We start from the raw sequence: 13,754 nt of genomic DNA on the forward strand, positions 1-13,754 counted from the left end.
AAGGAGGTATTGCGCGGCCGCAACTCCCTGCAGCCCTACTGCTCCTCGGGGATGTTGAGCTGTAGCGTGCTCTGGGGGGTGGGGGGAAGTGGGAGAGCGACACTCGCACACACACTCACACACACTCACACACTCACCTCTACTTGTGATGGGGGGGAGAGGACTGTGTGTGTGTGTGGGGGGGTGTGTATGTGGGTCGCGCAGTTGGGTGACGTCAGACCCACCAATCTGATTGGCCAGAGGCTGAGGACCAATCAGATTCACCGCAGATAGCACTAACCTTTTGATTTTATATATTAAGATTGAACCACAATCTCACTGCGCTCGCACTACTATTAAGTGATTTCAGAGACGGCAGCTATCTCCGCTCCCCGGTGAATAATTCAGGTACACTTAGGCTTCTGTCTCTCTGCAATGGGGGATGCTGTAGGTGTGTATTCTGCCCCATCCCACACAATCATTATATATTTAATCTGCCAGATCATAATTCATAGACTCTACTTTCCCTCCTGCGCAGTTCCATTAATTTTAATTGTCACCATCATAGCGCGCTTTCTGTGTATTCTTTATTTTGTACACAAATGACTCGGCAAACGTAATAGTAATAAGTGCAATATGTAATAAGTGTAATATATAATAACCTTTATTATTACATTGAATTTATCACGCTTGGGTCTTTTGCATGTTTTTTTTTCTGACTCGGGGAGGGCCGGTTTGTCGATGTTCCAAGTGTCTCACATTTTCACGCCGTTTTGCAGCTCCTCATTTTCTTTATAAGGTCTCAAGCTATTGAATGTGTATCTTTAGAAAGGTCCTACAATAGGACCGAAACGTTGATCTATGAAAAAAATATATATATTCTTTCACTATTTATAGTTCCTGAGAGTGCCTGCCTTTTCCAAAGTGTGTGTGTATATTTATTTATTATTTGGCGCATGTGTGGCGCTGCCCCCACACATCTGGTAAGTTTTATCTTAGTCACTTACTGGATATCTGATTTTCCTATACATTGTCACGTTTCCTTAATTGCTTTTATAAGGTAAATAAAACAGCAGTATTCTTTTGCACTTCTTAGGACATGCTGCAGTTGGTTCCTACATATTGATTAGTTGATTGGTACCTGTCTGCTCTAAGACTTATTTTTTTTTTTATCTTTCAGTAATGTTTGTTGATGCAGTTTTAATGCACATTCCTGTAATCTTTCACCACTGCTATTTCTCTCTTTTTGTTAACCTCTTCATTACTAAGGTTCTTCTACCTATTATGATTTGATTAACATCATATTATTATTGTCACGAACGCCACACCTGTGTGCACGTGACATTTGTTGATGGAAGGAGTTAAAACACCCAGCTATCCAGCTGACTCGCCTTCCCCCAGGGCACGAAAAATGAGCAATATCTCCCCAAAAACAGTCGCTCAGCACCTCAATCACACTGCCACCACCATGAATAATTGGTCACTGGTCGCAGGTTTACTAGAGAAATGTGATTAACAAAAAAAAGAATGTAGCGAAATGTGTCAAAATGCCGTTAATGGGCACAATTAGAGCCCAAAGACGGTACTTATTACATTTTAGATTTAATATACGAAAAGGATACAGTGCTTGTCTATAGAAAAGAAATGTTAAACCATACAATATTTATATGCTGACGGTTTTATAAAATAATAAAACAGAGCACCTATATGTTATCAATGAACAATATTAGTTCCCTTTCAAGAGGCCTTGAAGTTAAAAATACTGTATGAGAATTCGTGTTACGGATATGACTCCCCTCTGAATTCTGCATTGTTTTTATGCTAAACTTTGCCTCTGTTACAAGTGCAAGCCAACTTTTTATGGGTGTGTCTTATCTTCCACTCAAACTTTCGTGTCATTTAAGGCTGGAAGAGAGGGATTTTAAACCAAATAAATCAGAGGGCATAAAATATCCTATAAGTCTCTCCCTGTAAACCCTAGAATAATGCTAACCGCTTCTATGATTTGAATGCATGCCTGAACATCTGTCTTAACAGCATTCATTTTAATCTTTGAGGGGAAAACAAATATCTTACATGTGCAACATAGGCACCCCTCACATTTGATATTGTTGCACATGCCTAATTTTGTCTGCCACAAAGATATATTTTTTATGCTTGTTAATTGCACCAGATTTTAATTATAATACATTTGGAAAACTATAAGGAATTGGAGTGCCGTCTCTGTCACCTTTAGTCTGCAAGCCAGAGGACCCAGGATTTTGTTATGATGCTCCCTTTGAAGAGGTTGATGGCCAGATCAAGTCAAATCTCTATACACTGTCATCAGTCCCTACACACAAACATATTGTTTTATTGGCCCATTAATGCAAAGACCATGTTGACCCAGGTAATCTCACAGGAGATGGAGAAAAATAGGTATTTTTAAAAGGAATGTTAACCCCGTGGTTGCTGTATTGTTGCCACAACATAATAGGTTAAAGGCATTAACGTGACCATTATCTTTTATTTGTATGACTCCGACATTTTCTGCAGCCCAGTAAATTGTGCTGGTAATGACAAAACATATAACACATAGACGTTAAAACATAAGGACGCAATAGGTAATGAGGTCCCTGCTCCCAGAAGCTTAGGCACGTTCTATAGTGCCGGGTGCGTACTACGCCGTGCGCAGAATTTTAGTTGGCTGACGTCAGCCTTTCTATACAAGGGCCGCGCACGGCAGAGAGGGGAGCTGACAGACAGTGGCGAAGATTGAGGAAAATCATCTTTTCGTGCGTGCGTGTGTGTGCGTGTGTGTGTGCGTGCATGCGTGCAGAACTAAAAAAAATATATATATATTTATTAAACTTTATTTTTCTTAAAAAAAAAAATCTTATTTAGGACTTCCTTTCACACACACACACACACACACACACACACACACACACACACACACACACACACACACACACACACACACACACACACACACACACACACACACACACACACACACACACACACACACACACACACACACACACACACACACACACACCCTGCAGCTCCCGGCTCTATAGACAGGAAAAGCATGCGGCACGCACGGGCGCATGCTGTATATAACAGCCCTTAGTCTAAAACGGTTTGCGTAGGCCGGGGGCAACGGGCAATAACTAATTTCTTGGTGTGTGTGTGTTATTAGATGAGGTGCAACAGACAAATGTCAATCAAGTTCAACCCATGTTAAATTGATATATCGCATCATTCTCTTTTGCCCTTGTCAAACCACTGATGGATGAAGGCCTCTCCAATGATCTTTCAGAAACTGCGGTTGCAAGTCTCTTCTCTATCTTGGAAATCATGTTAACGCACACAATATGGGCTATGTTGTTTCTTGCAGTAACCAAAGATCGCTGTGGTAATAACGTCTGCTACATATGTTTATTCAAGTAGAGAGATGTACTAGACAGCACTCGTGATAAATAAATGAGAATCTAATAGGGTGGTGCTCAAGGGAACAAGGAGGACCCTAATTCCTCCCAAATAACATAAATAAACAATAGATGTTCCCAGCACTCAAAGTGATGAAGCTTAAGCAAGTGGATCAGCCAAATGAATTTAATAATATAAATACAAGATGCACAACAAAAGCTAAATAATGACCGATAACGTCTAAGTAAACTGAAACAGGGAAGGATGGGAAAGGAAAGGGGGGGGAGGGGGGGAAAGGGTAAAAAGTCCAGAGCAAGGGGGGCAAAGAACGTTTCGGGGTATAAAACCCCTTCAGGCCCGTTCCCAGAGAGACCGTAGTCCCCTGGTACTTCCCTGTACCCTGTGACTAAACTCCCTGAGGCAAAGGATGTCAAACTAATGAACAATCAGGTCAAAGTAAATGTCAACATCTATAAGCAATGTGGATGCTTAAGTGATAATAGCTGGCAAAGAGGGGCTATAGGGGGATGCAGTCTCATAGATAGGGACTGTCATGTTGAAAAGTGCTGGCAGCACAATTGGAGTCATATGAGACGAAGCACTAATGCAGCAAATTCCCGCCTGTTCATGCAGCCAAACTGTTTTGGCTGCGCGTGCACAGTTGAAAGCCGCGTTGTGCGGTATGTAGGGGAGCGATGGCAGGGGAGGGGGTTGCCATGCCATGACGGGACTTATCATCCCTTCCATTGACTGCGCGCTGACCACGTGATCGCGGCATTGGATGACCACATCCTTGCCATCGCGCTTTGCGCGCGCGCGCACGGCCACTGGGGCCTGCTGTGGTGTGTTTAGCACACGCTGCAGCCTACACTGGGGACTTGGCTTAAATACACACCGTGAACGTTCTTACGTAACCCAGGTGAGACCTACGTGTCTAATTGCCATCAAACGTGTGTTGCTCATCTATTGGTAACTACGCAATCGCATTAGAAATGTAACCCTGGAGTCAGAACTGGAACAGCTGGCCATGAAACTTTATACTAGTGCTGTTAAGATTGCAACCCTTCTGCATTATAAGCATTAATATACATTGATTTAAATAGGAAAATAGAATAAAATAAACTCTGGACTGTATTCGTAACAGACTGGTATGTATTACTCTCTAGTTGTACTCAGATAATTTACTGTTACAATATGACCAACACACCAGTATTGTTATGTAGTTGGTTCACCTAGATCAAACGCAAAGTTATGTAAAATATTTTGATCAAAAGTGGTTGATTAAATTACATTTATTCCTATGACTGCATCTCTATTTGGAAAGTGTTTGCATCGGTTGTGTCCAATGCACAATTGACTGTCTCCAACGCCTAAATCACATTTATAAAGTAGTTATATTGCTATAACATTGGATAACGCCGGTTTAGTGCATAGTTGGAGCTTGTCTGATGTTGCCCTGTCATGTACAATCAAGAGTTATCTAGAACTCCAACACAAAAGGAGCACGACTTATACCAATAAAACTACTTTACAAATGTGATGTAGGTGTTGGAGATGGTCTGTTGTGCATTGGACACAAAACTAGTTGAGGGATCTCTCTCTCTCTCTCTCTCTCTCTCTCTCTCTCTCTCTCTCTCTCTCTCTCTCTCTCTCTCTCTCTCTCTGTATATATATATATATATTATATATATATATATATATATATTTTTTTTTTATATATATATTTTTATATATATATATATATCTCTATATATCCATCCTGTGGTGTCTCTAAAACCCAGCCCCTGATGAAGCGCTAAATGTGTGAAACGCGTAAGGCTTGTTTTTGAGACATTCTGTGTACCTGCGACGTTGATTTGGTTGGAGGACAACTTGCTTTCGTTTCCGGTATATGAGAAATCCCCTTTACTTCACTCCACGTGCAAGATGGGGTCCGTGTAATGAATGCCATCTGTTTGGGACTCCCGGTCTATACAGGTAATACTTGAAAACTTACTTTAATGTGCTTTGTCTTCTTGCGGTTTGTTTCGGTCTGAGACTGTGCTGCTGGAGGGGGACCCGTTCCTGCTCCTTTCTTGGTTTCATCCATGTCAAAACAAGAGGTCCCCTACCTGTCAAAGATTTCATGTTTGAGTATCTTGTGCAGTGGACTTTATTCTGGTTTTTTTAAAAGACATACTTTCAGGGAACAGGCACATAATACTTTTTGTTAGATTTTTGGGGTTAATGAAACTGCGATAATCGACACTATCATATGGAAACTCCAGTTGACATCAATGGGATTTTCAGAGCGATAGTGCCCCAATCGGCACTATCACACTTTAACGAACAAACCCCTTTATCATCCAATCCAGTTAAGTACTGGCGCATTACTACATTACTACTGTTATGTCACAGTCTCTTTTATACTTGATCAATTGCTGGTCAGGTACAGTAGCTGACACTGTTGCTTTAACACAGATGAGCAGAGTTAAGAGATAAGCCCTTTGTTCTTGCAGTGTAGCTTTTCATATGATTGAGTCATCATTACATCTTTAAAGACATTCTCCGATTCTAGGAAAAGCACATCATTTTAGAATTACAGTTGAAGTGCTTGAGGTTTATTAAAAATCCGGTCAGTGAAGGTAATAAATAAGGGAACATCTGAGCAGCCTAGATAAGGATATAAATAGCTGATGAAAGACTCATTGACTTTGGTACTTGCGTTTGAAAAAATAGCTTGTAATGTACCAATGTCCAACGTGTGTGCTTTTGCTGTGAAGTTATTTTGCATTTATTGAGGTGTGAGTCACTCATGTGTTTATTATAGCACAAAATCCTATTTTTCCTTACAAGTTTGGCAGAATTGGGTTGTGTAGGATTCATTACCAGTTTGCCACCTGTCTTTGGGTATTCATTTATTATCATACTTTCATCTTAACGTCTGTTTGAAATGTGCAGCTGCTTTTTGTTAGGTGCTAGCATGGCCTTCAACCAGGTCATCATCTGTCAAGTCCATATTTGTTGTTTTCTCGTGTAGCACCAGCACTTTTTAATACAGTAACATTGAAGATGACATACATAGGTAAGTGCTACTGACCATAAATGGCAAGGTCGCAAACTGGCCACGTCTTCCTATCCTACGGTACACATTGCTCTGCTCAACAAACCCTTCACTGAAGTGATTTCCTGTGGCGCACTGTAGCACTCTACAAGATATCTGCTTTTGTTTGTCCTGTAGAAGTGTAAAAAATGAGTGCTAAATAGTGGTATTGCCGTCTTTATTGAAAAGACACGGTGTGCAGTGTAGAAAGGAGGGTTTCACTTTGTAAACACCTTTTTAAGTTATTTTATTTGATTTTGGAGTAATGCTTTTCCTGTTACATGTTTTTTTTTTTTTTTGGTAACGTCTGACTGAGCCAGGAATATCCTTAACCTGACCTGTTGGTGGTGCTTGAGGACACGAGTTGGCTACCCCTGGTCTAAAGCTTCTTTTAGGGCCATTCACTTCAATGGCCACTTCAGACTACATAGTATAACGCCCTAAGAATAGGGGGAAATGATGGACCAGCACACAGTTTGATGCATCTTTTCTTTATTGGTGGAAAATGCCTTTATCGTTGACCTTTTAGAGATGGAAAACCAAGGGTTTTATTTTCTACAGTGTCAAAGCCATCAGTGGGAACTGTAATGGCAATTTACTTAAATGGCTGCTAACAATCAATATTGTCTATCAAATTTTAGTATGTAAAATTGTGACCAATATCACATTATATATGTTAGAGTTTTTGTCTGACTAATTTGCCAGCATCATTTGTTATCTGATTATATTTAGCAGTGTGTTTTCGGTTGAAGTGCATGTCTTTACTCGCACGTGCCAGCTGTCTGACGGTTGAGAAGTGGGTGTACTGTAGGTTTTATTGGAACCTTCATTATAACTGTCATCCATCATGCGATGAATGTTACAGCTGTTTAGGCGGTATCTAGCTAAACAACAATTGTTCCGGCTTCTTGTTTGTCAAATTGTTACAGTAGTCATGAGAAAATAGCTACTGAACACTTAAATGCAGAATGGGGTGGGTATCTAAATTGGGTAATACACACTTACTGTATTAGGAGGTAAGTTGAAAAAATGTTTTGGCCATATGGGCTTTATATATGTCTTTTGGTTGAAAACATGGTTATATTTAATTAATTTTATTATGAATTAATGGGAATCAGAAGAAAATTACTATTCAGGATGTCAAAGAACTTGTCCTCAAATATAAATTACGTTTTTATTCATAATCGCAGATTTGTATAGAGATAACAAGCTAATATTCCTAGAATCTTTTATCAGAGAAAGTGTGACGTACATGTATGTGAGGGATTTCATTTTGTGTGTGGCTTTTGTCTGAGTGGTCATTGGCTGACCATATCATTTCTCAGCACACTATCCTTTTGGACCATTAAATGGAGTTTCACTTCCTTTGAATTCAGTTACGTTTCTTTTTCCTTTTCAGTATATTAAAGTAGCATTTAATGTAGTGTGTGTGTGTGTGTGTGTGTGTGTGTGTGTGTGTGTGTGTGTGTGTGTGTGTGTGTGTGTGTGTGTGTGTGTGTGTGTGTGTGTGTGTGTGTGTGTGTGTTGACAAAGGACCATGTAGGTCTGAAAAGTTGTACAGGGAAAGTGAGTGCAAACCCAAATTATACAAAAAACAACAAACAATTTAATAAATATTAGAATTGATATCACCACGAGGACATGCTGCTTGTGTGAGGAATTTCTCAATCCCTCAAAATGGCCACAGGAGGTGTACACAGAGCGCAGGAACTCCTCTCACTGATTCCTGTGACCCACATGTCCACCTGTGAGAGGAGTTCTTGCGCTCCGTGTACTCCAGGTCTGAAAAGTTGCCCGGTTTTATCTTTTCTGACGTGCGTGCGTACGTACGTTATGGTGGGTAAATAAGTGACAAAAACCCTCCACAGCAAAGCATATAGCAAATGGAAATATTACTGTGTGCTCATTTGCAAGTCTTAGACAGGTTTGCAGCCTTGCCTTTCACCATTCTCACCCAGCATACAGTGCTGCCACTGTAGCGAGGCTGTGCTCAAAAGCTGTGCAATGCAGCAAGCATAAGGTTTAGAGGACCATGTCATATGGTTTTGAAGCAAAAGGTGGCACTGTGTGCTCATTTGCATGTCACTACCCAGAATCCCTTGCTGCAGTGGACGCACTGTATGCTGGGTGATAATGGTGAAAGGCAGGGATTACCTAGATCAGAGATACAGTATAGTGAAAGATCTAGATAGAAGTGATCTTATTAATCTAAGGTGGCGCTTTTAGTGCCGGAGACAGCGACGCAACATTGCGTCAAAACAAATGCATTGCCGCCGTTGCGTGCGCTTATAGTAAACGTGGCGCGACGGCTTGGTTGCAATCGCTGGAAGTCATCTCAATGTGATTTTTCCATCGACCGTAGCCGGCCGTCGGCGGTACTATAAGCGCAGCCTTAAAGCGGTAACCTTGCTTTCCTTTTTTTTTTTTTAAATATATAGTTATAGGATTGAAGCAGGGGGTCTCCGGAGCTGAACCCCATTAGCTCTGGGGACCCCCTGCTTCCTGGAACACTTGCCTCCGTATGGGGTGTCGGTAGCAGCTTCAGCAGGGCTAAGTGGTGTCTTAAATGCCCCATGGGTGAATAAGAAGCCATGACGTCATCCCTTGCGGCTTTGTATCAGCCCGCGTGACCGTGACATTTATACCTGCAGAGCTGCTGCCGGCACCCCTACAGAGAGAAGTACCTCTATAAGCAAGAGTTCCCCGGTGCTGAAATTAACGCTGTTCAGCTCTGGAGACCCCCTGCTTCCCATCTAGGAGTTTAAAAAGCCGTGATTTCAATACATCTAATGTCCCATTTATTACAAGTTTCAATGGTGCATCGGATAAAATAAGGAATATTGTAAATAAAGTGACAGGTTTAACTTTGTCACCCCATTCTACTGTCACTGTTACTTAAGAGACAGGCAGGTTTACAAAAAAAGGGAATTGTTTAAAGTATATAACTTGGTGGTGGAAACAATAAAACCTTTGGGCCTAAAAGTAGAAAATACAGCTATCTAATAACAGAGCTTATAAATTGTATTACAACCTATGTTTATCTTCTAGAGTGCTGCTGTGGCTACCAATACATTGGCACAATCAAGAGGATGTTGAACCAAAGGATACAGGAGCATGTCCATATTATACGGAAAGGTTTTTCTCTGGATAGCCTTTCCAGGCATTTTAAGAAACCCTATGCCCAGGATCCAAGTGGTACGACATTTAAGAGGATAGAGCTTGTAACTACTGATAGTGGAGGTGACAGATTTGAATAAACTATAAAAAAGGGAAACCTATTGGATCTTCAAATTACATGCGTTGGTATAAATGAAGATCTGGTCTTCTTTATCAGTGAATAGCTATGTAGCCTGATAGTACTTTTAGGTACAAGGAGGTGCGATTTTGTCTATTTTCCGCTCAATCTGACATTTTTTTCATTCGTATAGTTCAGGGATCTGCAACCTATAAAGGAAGAGCCTTTTTTTTTTTCTTCTTTGACCAAAATATTTAGAGCTGCAACACATCCATGAATATACCTGCACAAACATCCAGGATACATACATAGATATACCTATTGTAGCGTGTACAGTATAAGCATTAACATACGACAAACTTCCTTCAATCAGAATTAAGTAAAGAAAAAAACATTCCCCCCTCTTCTTTGCGCTCTCCCCCCTCCTCTAACTCTCCCCCCTCTTCTAACTCTCCCCCCTCCTCTAACTCTCCTCTAACTCTCCCCCCTCCCCTAACTCTCCCCCCTCCTCTAACTCTCCCCCACTAACTCCCCACTCTCCTCTCTAGCTCTCTTCCCTCCACTCCCACTCAATCCCCCCACTTCCCTGTCAAACCCCCCACCTCTCTCATTCAATTTTGTGGGTCTAGAGGTGGGCAGCAAAGTGTTTTGTTTGGTGTATGTCTTCAGTGTGTGTGTGTGTGTGTGGTAAAGGAGGGCTGCAGAATGAGTTTTGTGGGTGTAGAGGTGGGGCTGCAGAGTGTGTGTGTGTGTGTGTGTGTGTGTGTGTGTGTGTGTGTGTGTGTGTGTGTGTGTGTGTGTGTGTATATGGGGTGCTGTGTATGTACAATTTCATTTTAATAAACGTGCTGTAAAAGCAAAATGTAGACGATCATGCTGATAAAAAATCAATGACTACAAAAGTGTATATCTTTTTTTATGAAAAATGTAAAAAAATAAAATAAGACTACATTTAGCCTATAATAGTAATAATCCATTAAGAACATGGCATTACAGCCAGGCTGGAAGAGTTGAAGCTGAGGGACTTTAACCCAGCCAGGACATTATTGGTCAGTAATGCCCTGTTCTTCAGGGATTATTACTTAATTACCAACATTTATTTTATCTTCAGTATTAAACATTGTGTTCTAAGTGGTTCACGCTACATATCTGGTATGAGGGCGTTAAGTGCCATGTTATAGCGATTTTTCTTTTTTGCACCTCCCAACAAACTACATTTATATTTACAGTGGCTTGCAGAAGTATTCACCCCTTACCAATCTCACAAGTTGTTGGTGATGTGCAGTGTTTGAGCCAGACGTAACGCTTGGAATTTAGAACAACAAATTATATATTTTTGTCTTACCACAAAACCTTTTTCCACATTTCTGCAGTATCATCTATATGCTTTTTTGCAACCAAATATTAAACTACTGTACTTTTCCTATCCCTTCCTTTTCTGCAAACTTAGCAGGGGGGTGGAGGGGGTGTACATTACCTGTGGAATTGTAGGTGAGATCCTGCACAATGCTGTCATATTCCAGAAAACAAAGGCAACGTTTTAGCTTCGTTACTTAAAATAATTCTAGGTATATGTGTCTAATAAATTAAAAGTGGCATCAATTCCATAAAACATTGCACGATCACTGCGACAGCAGTCCTAGGAGGAAAACAAGATGGTGTGTGTGTGTGTGTGTGTGTCTATGTGAAAGTATCATAATAAAAAGAATGTATTAAGTTGTGCACCCCAGGAAGGGTTAACACTGGTCCCTAAACTTTTTACTACTTTTTGTCTATGAATTGCAATAAATTATATTATGATCTATTGGTATTGATGCCACTTTTCATTTATTAGACACATATACACCTAGAATTATTTGAAGTGGCCACCTGAGGAAGAGTTTACACTGGTGCCAAAATGTTTTGCTACTTTTTGTTTCTATGAATTGCAATAAACGATCTTTTGATCTATTGAATGAAGAGTACGACAATTTCTCTTTCTACTTTTACAGTGGAAAGTTCCCTTGAAATATTGTCTTGTTTCTTCCAATTGCGCTCCACCCCATCTTCATTCTCCTATTTATTTCATTCAAAAGGTTCCCTTCCATTGTTATTTGACGGACACGGTAGACATAGTCTTCCACTTATAGTTTTATTCCATTTGTTTCAATCTTTGCACACTTGACATATTTTTCTAACATTACTTTGGTCTTGCTGAGATTCCCACATTCTTACTTGCTTTGGAGAGTTCTCCAATTTGTCGCTGAAGGTCTTTTAGATTTTGTGTTAAAAAAGAAGTCATCTGTAAATATTGTACGACTTGGATACGGTCCATTGTGTTGCAGCCGATTAAAGGCGCAATCCAAGCTCCAAACAAAATTATTTTTTTTACATAGAATTGAAGCGGGGTCTCCAGAGCTGAACCCCAGTAATTTTAGCTCCGGGGACCCCCTGCTCCCAGAGATGCGTATCTCCAAAAGGGGGTGCTAGACTCTCCTGAAAATGTTAAGCTCTCTCGTCAGGTGGGCCAATAGGAAGCCGCACCGGATGACGTCACGGTTTCCCATGGCCTAAGAACGCAGGAGCTTTGAAAATCGGCCACTACATGAACCACGCGTAGCGAGCTGAAGCAGCTATCTGCACCCCTTATGGAGGTAAGTATCTCCGGAAGCACATGGTGCTCGGAGCTGAAATTAGCTGGGTTCTGCTCCAGATACCACCAGCTTCAGTCCTATGCATTAAAACATTGTAAAGGAAAAAAAAAACGGCCAGCTTGGATTGCAGCTTTTATAAGGGTCTTCGTAAATATCTTTAATGTGATTGGAAGTAGACTGATTTTGACTGTAGTTCTTAGAGATCGTCATTGTCTCCTGTCTTGTGGATGAGGATAACAATGGAATGACTGCATTGCTCTGATTTTCCAGTTCAACAAAGAGCATGAAACAGTTTTGCAAGGATATTTTTCTACTTCCCCAGCTTTTTGTTCAAGATTCCATTTGTAATTCCATCTTCTCTGGGAGCCTTCCCATTCTTCATGGATTTTATTGCATTTGCTATGTCTTCTAGAAGGACGCATGGTACATCCTTGGTGATGTCTTCTCGCTTGTTCTCTGCTGGATTATGCAGTGCGTATTATTTCACATCGAAGTCCTCAACTCTCTTTATGAGACGTGCATGTTTTTTTACTGTTGATCCATCTTGTTTGAGTGCAGTGATTTGATTCTTCCCAACCAAAAGTCACTGCTTTGTCTTTAAACTTTTGTGATCTTCAATAGTCCGCTTAACAATATCAATGTTACATCTTCTTAAATCTTCAGTTATATGTTTGCAGATGGTCTTGAACAGCTGCATTTCATTTCTTGTTGTCTCCTCATTAACGTTTTTGGGGGTTGAGGCCTTATTTGCCATGTTGGCAAGTACCTTTCCCACTTTAGCCGGGTATATTGTTCAAGCTTTAATAGTATGGTAAAACCTAGTAAGTGCCACTGTGTCACTATACATCTTCCTGAACACCCGTGTCCACCTTCGCGCCACTTTGTGGCAGTGCGATAAGGCTATATACATAATGTGTGTGTAAGGTGTGTTATTCACCCGGATTCATAATATTGTGAAATCATCCAGAATTTTTCTTTATCGGTAATAAATGGAATAATTTTGAATTTTTCATCAAAACCCCTTTATATCTTCGCTATTAAACCTTTGAGTGCTCCATGACGAACCTTGAACATCATGAGGTCCGATACTCTACGGGCCCTATGACTGGTGACGCTGGGGTGGCTTTCTGAAGCACCATATTTAGGTGGTGGAGCAACCAGGCAGAAGCTTCCTTACATTGTCGGAACATTTGATCTTTGGTGCCCCTCCACCTCTTTCTGAGAGTAATTTCCAAATATCTTCCCCAAAGCAGAGAGGCTTTGAATGACTATTGTTTTCATTTGAGGTTACATGATTTTATCAACTTAAAGGACCGCTACTTTGAGCAACAAAATGATTGCAAAAGTATGTGCCTAAAAGGTCAACTTGGCTGTTTGCACGAGAAGCCGTACTGTATAGCCTCCAACCGTA

At 40.7% G+C, this 13,754-nt stretch overlaps 1 protein-coding gene across 14 annotated transcripts in view; it reads left to right on the plus strand.

Annotated features, from left to right (window-relative positions):
- CLEC16A (C-type lectin domain containing 16A) overlaps positions 1–13,754 on the plus strand; it is a 304,859-nt gene that overhangs the window by 153,631 nt on the left and 137,474 nt on the right. For 10 of the 14 annotated variants that reach the window (XR_012787369.1, XM_075565357.1, XM_075565356.1 and 7 more), the window contains one exon: positions 9,524–9,670. The exons of the other annotated variants lie outside the window; for them this stretch is intronic. Coding sequence is in view for 9 of the 10 variants with exons in the window: in XM_075565357.1 (XP_075421472.1) it covers positions 9,524–9,670 (147 nt within the window). In the remaining variant the exon portion in view is untranslated. The remainder of the gene's footprint in view (positions 1–9,523; positions 9,671–13,754) is intronic. 14 annotated transcript variants of the gene reach the window in all.

Source organism: Ascaphus truei, chromosome 11 (assembly GCF_040206685.1).
Source record: "Ascaphus truei isolate aAscTru1 chromosome 11, aAscTru1.hap1, whole genome shotgun sequence".
NCBI lineage: Eukaryota > Metazoa > Chordata > Amphibia > Anura > Ascaphidae > Ascaphus > Ascaphus truei.